At 40.2% G+C, this 8,503-nt stretch overlaps 1 protein-coding gene across 1 annotated transcript in view; it reads left to right on the top strand.

The window, feature by feature from the left end:
• The first annotated feature begins 258 nt into the window (after positions 1 to 258).
• Positions 259 to 8,503, top strand: part of LOC139731131 (uncharacterized) — a 65,690-nt gene continuing 57,445 nt past the window's right edge. The window contains exon 1 of the mRNA XM_071642014.1: positions 259 to 803. Coding sequence (XP_071498115.1) covers positions 670 to 803 — 134 coding nt within the window. The 5' untranslated portion in view covers positions 259 to 669. The remainder of the gene's footprint in view (positions 804 to 8,503) is intronic.

The following is an 8,503-nucleotide window of genomic DNA, read 5'->3' as shown; positions in this document are numbered from 1 at the left end:
CCGATATCCTTGTTCATCTGCTTTTTATCAGAATAATGCAGGTAGGCGGAATACACTGTATGGCGACGTGATGTCATCGCAACAGTTTCTAGCAATTAGTCCACAAGATTTATCGCTTCCTCCTCAGTCTAATTGGTGTGCGGATCACGAAGGCAGACTTTGAACTTCAAGTGGCTTTTTTTTTGCTTTTCTTTTTCTAGTTTCCTCTGACTTGGTCCCCTTCCCCCCCCCCCCCCCCCCCCCTTTGCCCTCCTTGCTTCACGGCGGGGAACAACGGTGTTTGAGCAAAGGTTGCTAATATCAGAAGTGTGTTACATTAGTGTTTATTGTGTGGGTGAGGAGGTGAACAGATTTCACAAAGTATTCATTGTGTGTGAAAGCAGCTGCCTGATTGTCTGGCGTAGAAAATGGACACTGTGCACATTGTATAGCGCGGTCATCGATTTTCTGAGATCACTTGTGAAATCCCCTCGGGAGAACATTGTCGCCAGCCGTGTTTTTCTTTTTCTTTTCATTTTCTTTGTATTTTTGGCAACATTCTATCAACTATCCAAGTGGAATAATTTGGATTTACAAATGAGCCTGTTGCTGGCTAGAGAGACATATATACTGTGAACTTGTTACTTGAATATTCTTCACGCTGGATGTTGGACGTATTGAAGCGAGAACATGAAGCAGAACAAAAACAAGTTGAGCGTGCCCACAAGCACCCCCGAAGCCTCCCCAGAATCCTCGCCGATTCTTCCGAGACGGTCGTACATTCGTTTCCACTTTCACACCCTCTTCAGCAGCGATGTGATATGGTAAGAAAAAAGAATAGTGTGGTTCGTGTCATTGGTCTGCCTTTTGATATTTTCATTCTGAGGACAAAAACTGACCAATTGCCATCGGCGTTTGATTTGCAGGACATGTGTCTTTTTTTTTAACTGATCGTAGAAGGATTAATTAGAAGGATTGTCTTCACTCGTGCCAAACTTAACTGGTGAGCAGACTGCGGTCTTCTCCCCAATTACTTCAGCTGCCTGATGTCAATCTATGTCATAGTCATTGTAGTTGGCTATGATTTAGTGTATGGGTGTGTATTCTTTTTGTGTCTGTCTGTCTGCCTGTCTGGTTGTCTGTTTATGATCTCTCAAGTGTGAGAAATAAGTGTGTGTGGGTGTGTATATTTGTTGAATTACATGCATCTCCTCAAGCAACTACCACCAGGTTAATGTGTAACAAAATATTCAGTGTTGGGTCGTCCTATCTTTTATCTGTTCAAAGGGCACTGTCTCCTCTCTGAAAGCTCTCATAGATCCATGACTGTTAAAACTGCCTTTATTTGAAATTTGCTGGTGAGGAAGGGCTGATAGACCAGCTCACTGAAATAGTCAAGTACTAGTATCATGCACATTGTAATAACAAAGGTTGACTCTTATAACTAGAAAACCTGCCTGAGAGTTCTGTGGCATTGCATAAAGAATGGAAGGGGATGGATGTCAAGTAATAATTAGGAAATTGTTAAAATTGACAATCATGATTTCAAAGAACAATTAGGTCTTCATAGGACTATCATCAGATGATTTTGTTGTTTGTAAAAACCTTATGATTTAAAAAGTTATTCAAAATAGACATACATCGCACGCCATTTATCGTCACTCATACTAACCGTGTGACGTTGCTGTGCACACATAATATTTGCGGCTAACCTTCAGAAATTGTTGTGGTAACGGTACACATACAACTTTAGGAGATCAGGAAACCTCTCTTGGTTAACTGTGCTTTGCATAACAGGATCTCTCTAGCTGTAACAGTGAATGGCACATCACATCCATGTTGATTTTAATGAATTGGGTAAGAGGCAGAATTGTGGCAGTTTTCATTATTTAGAAACTCAAGACATGAAATGGAGTGTTAAATCGCGTTTCTGGGGTATTTCTTGAATTCTAAAATGGCTTGTATTGTCATATCCAGATGCAAAGAGGCGTAGAAGAACAGGTGTAGAGTTTTTGTAATTGCATCACATCCCATACAATGTATATTTTTGTTTGTGATTAACCTATCAATGACTCATCTTAACCATTGAGAGCATATATTGGTAACTTAATGGGAGGATATTAAATTTTCATGTCATAATTGCAATGGCTATGTGGTGAATTGCAAAATTCTGACTGAATAGGCCGTTTTTGTAATGTATTCAAGTTTATGGATGTTTCATTCCTGGGAACATAGCGATGAGATCCAGGCATTAACCTGCTCTTCTTGAAAAGTGAAATTCAATTGCTGGAATCCAGTTTGCATATATCGCTTGTTGCCATGTCAGAAAAGCCTCAGACAAGCTTTCACGTTGTCAAGAACAGCTTCTGTGTAAAAGGTATGCATATAACTTGAATATGTTACGAAAACTGCCTATTGATTTCCAAACATTCTGAATTTTGGTTTTCCCCAACCTAGGGTTTTGTTGAAATGCACTCATGTTGGGCAAAGAATATGTGCTAGTCTCACTGACACATAGATTATATATTAGAATGATTACAAAGAGTCGCTTTTGATCAAAAAATTTGAGTGGTAGTGAATTTATATCAACAGCTGAAAGCATATTGGACAAATGTACAATCAGTTGAAGTTACTCTTGTTTTGAGATATGGACAGGTAGGCCCTATATAGGGCCCTAATGAAAAATAGAGAGAATAGTTGTGTGTAAATGTAGATGTTGTAGAACATCATTGTTAACTGAGGATATATGTACTCTATGTGTACAGTTAAGAGAAAACTTCATCAGAATACAGAACACACCAGTGAAATTACATGATATGATAGTACATTGATACGCACGCACACACACCCACTGAGTGTAAAAACCGTGTTGTTGTTGACCAAGGGTACATGCACCAATGCCCTTTAGTAGAATAGAGCTCTTTAGTAGACTATGCATGATTGCATCCAATGACTGTGATAGGTATGCAAAAAACAAACAAACAAACAAACAAACTGTGGAGAAAAGACAAAATCAGAGGGCAGAAAAATGATACAGAATATATGAATACAGCAGAGTGAGCATATTCATCAAAACACATTACCAGTTTTTGCTGGACCAGTGATGTTCCTACCATAATGGGACAGAAGCTTCAATAGTAATGGTGTACAGTTGTATGCTGATATGTAGTTTCAAAATGGCTGCCAAACAGCAGAGTTGAGTAACCATCAAGGGTATTGTGACACTGTTCAAATGGCGTCTGGGTTCCAGAACCTGAACCTTATAAGAATGGCCTTTTAATATGATGCAAACCAGTCAAGACTCTCTATGAGGCACTCTTTCCTCCAAGTTCCGAAAGCACAGCAAAGGAATCATCTACCCCAGCTCCCGACCCCCTTCTATTTCATACATGTATGGTAAAAGGAAAGAATTCAGTTATGGAAATTTTATGCTCTCAACATAGATAACCTATTTCTCCCTGACATTATAGTAATTCCCCATAGACATGATGAAGGGTGGTATACCAAGTTCCCATAAGCACTGAGATCGGACAGTGATCTACATTACTTGAATTTTGTCAAGCGGTACTAACGTGACTAAAAGCGGCTCAAAGACCCCACTGCCTAAAAAAGTAATACCCCTTTGACTAAGAATGCATTTTTGGCCAGCTCGTGGCCCGAGCTAAATTGGCTAGCGCCAAGCAGTAAAATTTTGCATTCAGTAACAACAGCAGAGCCGCGCTACTGGTCCTTTTACGATGACCCATTCACGAACTCGGCCACGTAAGGGATAACTACCATGGTAATTGAAGGCGCGCCCCGGCGGAGGCACGGCCAGATAATTATGACCATTTTACATACTGTGCAAGGAATTTTGGCCCGCGCCTGGCCCGTGCCTGGTGCTAGCTGACAGCAGGGCCAAAATAGCCTGACCCATTTATAAACTTGAAATTTTTCGACTTGGCTCAGGCCTGCATGGCCGGAGCCAAGAGTGTTACTGAAAGGGGTATAGGACTACTTGGTATTACTGCAGGTCAGTGCAATGATGTCTGGATGATTTCTTCAAGTCTCACATTCTCACGTTAGGGCTTTCTATAGCTCAGTCGGTAGAGCACCGGGCTAGCATCTGGAGGTCTCGGGTTCGAATCGCGATAGAATCCCATTTTCTTTGCTCATTTCCACTAATAAATTATTCTCACATTAAAGGGATAGTACAGTATTGGTGGAGATGAGAATTGGGCTTTTAACTTTTTGCGAAATAACAAGAAAACACTTATGATATAGTACAGAGCATACCATTTTAAGAAGAATTCAAAATTTATTTGATGAAAACCGGGTTTGGAATGAATGAAACATCCAAAAACAAAGTAAAACAAAGCGATCGTAATAAAGTGTGGGTCCCACACTTTATTAGAATCGCTCGTTTTTGGATATTTCAGCCATTTCAAAACCAATTTTCATCAAATAAACGTTGAATTCCTCATAGAATTACATGCTCTTTAATATTTCATTAGAGGTTTCTCATTATCTCACCAAAAAACGTAGAAACCTGAAATTAGGTCTCAACCAAAACTGTACGATCCCTTTAAGTTACAATTATACAAAATTGATGTTAGGAAGGTATCCTTTAAAATTCAATTCTAAATGTTTGGATCATCAGCTCTCCTAAGTTTGGACATTTATAATCCTGTGAATGTAAAAGAATGAGAAATACATACCACATTTGTCTGTCACATTGTCACACCTCTTACACCAACATAACTTTTCAAGTTCTACCCCTTTTTATCAGATTACCGTAGATACAATTTAGTTAATTAGGTGTAAGTCTGATTGTGAAAATGAGTAGCTATTCAAACATATTTGGTTTAGTGTGACAAATTGTGGTATTAAGCGTCCTCAAGTTAATGTGTTGATAAAGCCTGTTTTCTAGATTCATAGGGAGTGTGTACCCGACAGCAGAATTAATTTTGTTTTTTTTCCTCATGACGCACACATGTATGTCACCTGAATTTGACAGGAAGTTGGTCCAAAAGCAGGAAAATAAAAAACTTCCTGTTCTAATGTTACGCAGGGGGGAGCCACTTCTGGAGCAGATCACAGCGATTAATCTCGACAGTTTGAAACATGAAATGTTTGCAGCCCTTGGCAGAGACAATCACTTGAGGAATCTATTTAAAAAAAAAATACTGGCAGCACTCAGCTGTTTCATTGCATTATGATTTTCTGTTCCTTGGTGTCAAAGATCGTGTACAGATACTGGGAGCAGCACCATTATACAAACAGATAAGGATTGGCAAGCTTTACTTTTACTATTAAGTCGTGCAATGACACACAGCATACGATACGATCATTGATAACGCATTTGTCACGCAAACTGCACTGAGACCCATGTAATGACATATCAGTGATTGATTTCTGACATCAAGGTAAATTACAAAGGTGTACCTCTGGAAGAAAATGGTAGCCCCACGTTTAATTCTTGAGATATTGATGAACAAAGTCTTCAGCAAAATTTGTTATCCTCATTTGGTTTGGTTTGATTTGCGATTGGGTAGAAATCAGTCTATGCTGTTGTAGACCAAATTCCAACAAATTTTGAATGATTGATATTGGCACCATTCAAAAAATCACAGGATATAGCTATGAAAGAGAGGAAATATAATGTGAAACAATCCAGTTTTTTCTTTGTACAGGAGAAAACTTAGATACTTTGAATGTTTGAAAACAACGAATCAGACATGACAAATGAAATCTTATTTTCTATCTGTGTCATGTCTTCGCTCACCACTTAAGAAAGTTCCAAACAGTTATTTTGGAATCGGCAGTGAAAAACTAGTAGCAGATGAGGGAACATTTGAGCAAAACGAGCGGCATGAAGAAAGCTATGAGTCATTTCAGTGTAGCATCCTAAGGGGCATCTCAAGACGTCATCTTGGTCACATGACTTTAAATTTGTATGCCTTCTGCTCCTTTAGTTGTTAACTGTGCTTTTGAAATGTTGTGACTTCCACTCATCCCCCAGGAGGATTTTTTTTTTTTTCAGGATGTCGCTCAAGATATGTCAAGGACATGACTTCATCAGACAAGACAGGAGAAATTTGTTCTCTCTCATGCACTAGCTGTATCCCTGCAAAACAAAATCATGTTCCTGTTATCCTGAGCTGAAAAGCAATATGGGACTTCTGTGAAGGAAACGTAGCAGTCACATGATTATATTGTGGCAGTTTTGTGAAAGATGTCCATTGAGAATAATTGGGCAGCCCACACAGTCGTAGGCAGGGAAATACTCATCATGATGTCAGTATGATTGTTTGAGTACTGTTAAACTATCAAATATGCCCCCCCCTTGATTCCATTTTCTGATACTTGCTCCTTACTATGAAGACTCATTTAATAAATAATAAAAAAAACCTTTATTTACAACAAGCCTCACCCCTATTCCCCTGCCATGTCACCTACAGAGGGCTGAATTTTGTGTTCCCCGTAGTTCTTATGTATTTTAATCATGCAGAATACATTGTATGTCCCACAAAAGCTGCACAGCTTCTGCTAGTACGAATCTCTGTTGTAAGCTGTATTTTGAAAAGTCTTGATAACAAGTGATGACATCTTCCGAAGCATGAAATTCCTCTCATAAGTTAGCTGTCAGATGAAGATTCTTGCGAACAGTATGTATGTAAACTTTGCCGTAAAAGATGGGTCCATTTGAAGAGACTTGTGATTGTACTCGAACCACTGAATGTAGTACGTATGTAAAGGGTTTTAGGGGTTTACCAAGGAGGGATGCGATTCTCTCGCTTCTACCTACGTCAAGGCTAAAACACACACTTTAAGTGTCGCATCAGTTCAATCATACATTAAATTTGTGTCATGAGGAATGACTGGTTGTTTGCATACGTTGTATGGAGATGTGACAATTCAAACTCAAATACTCAATCACGGGGAAGTGATCTACATCCTCGATGCCTTATAGCATTTTTCCGGTGACTTGAGATTCCTCTTCCTGCGTAAAATCCACGCAGGGATAAATTTTATCTTCAGGGGCCCTTCACACTGGCAGTGGGAAATTCTGACATTGTAGTGAAAAGCTGTGAGGCAAACTGTGCCAAAAGCCCCTTGAAATGTCGCCAAATGAATCGCACGCAGAAGCGTGATTTTTCTAACGCCCCGTGAAGTTTGTTGTGACGGTTTAGAGGATAATCTGGCAACAAACCATATGCAACTCTTATCCCACTACCCTTTCATGCAAGAGTGTTATGTATGCGTATGTTAGCACCAGGTGTGAACGCAAAATCAGATCAGGCCCTACATGTACCTCCTCAATCTGGTATTGAGAGTTTAAGAATCCTAAGTGTGAAAGCTCCGTGTGTCGCCCAGTTTAAATCATCCTGTGAGGAATGGTTCTTCCTCATCCACATCTCTATCCCAGGATGCTTGCATCTTCTGTTCTGTTGCTCACTGAAAAGTGATGGATATATTGCTGGAAGTGTGACGTACAGCTGTATTTGGCTTCAGAATCATGAAAAAGGTGATGTTTGCAGTGATAACACCTCACATACACTGTAATTTCAATAGCCCACCCCCCCCCCCCATCCCCAACCTCACCCCCATGTACACTACTGCATGAAGCACCTAGGCTGACTACTTCTACCTGTATACCTTTATTTTGAAGGTCATGGCCAGATTAACAGGACTAAACAACACACACACACACACAGAACAAAATTGTGCAGCTTGTGTGGGGCAGAACCATTCCGTTATGAGGTAACTTCCCCTTGCTTCATACACCTCTATCCCTCCCTCTCTCTCTCTCTCCTTCTCTCTGGCCCGAATCAAGTCACAAATTGTTCTCATCCTGTGACATCAGTCGGCATTAGTTACAAACAAAAACCTGTGCCGCTGTCAGACGAGAGAGAAAATTCGGCACAGCAGCCCTCTCGCCTCGTCAGGTTGCTAGGCCACCCTAACCCCCTTCAAGCCCCCCTCGGCACCTTGTAGTTGCTTCTGGAGACAACTCCTTATACACCCTTGCCCTACAAAGCGTCTTCTTCGTCTTGCAGCCTAGCAGTGATTTGTTGCACGTAGCAGTCCCCGAGATCAATGTGATCGCACTCATGTCTGTTCTTATCTGACCGCCTGTCTAGCGGTCAGTGAACAGAAGAGGTCAAAGGTAGCATGTGGGTGCTCACTGATGTGTGGAGTTTTCTCTTCCAGAATTTTGCCGAATTTGTGGATTTATCTCTCGGAATAGCCCCTGATTGGTAAGAAGATTGAAAGTGCGAAAATTCAATTTCTTTGATGGTTATTCTCAATTAAATTGTTATGCAAAATGCAAAAATTGTAGGCCTGTATTTCACCACCAACAGCACACAACATTGCAATTTTGTTTCATAGCATGTGGGTGTAGAAGTATCTCTTTCCACAATCAATAGTGGGATAAGGGTTTTGATCATGACCATGTGACTATGATACAGAATGGACTGAATGTTGGTTGCAATTTGCCACTTGTTGGGAGATACTCAAAAAGAATAGAGAAGAATGTTTC

Source organism: Diadema antillarum, unplaced genomic scaffold (assembly GCF_040938485.1).
Source record: "Diadema antillarum isolate AM-2024a unplaced genomic scaffold, OU_Dant_1.0 seq00000358_RagTag, whole genome shotgun sequence".
NCBI classification, from domain to species: domain Eukaryota; kingdom Metazoa; phylum Echinodermata; class Echinoidea; order Diadematoida; family Diadematidae; genus Diadema; species Diadema antillarum.
This window is presented reverse-complemented; position numbering and strand designations above follow the sequence as displayed.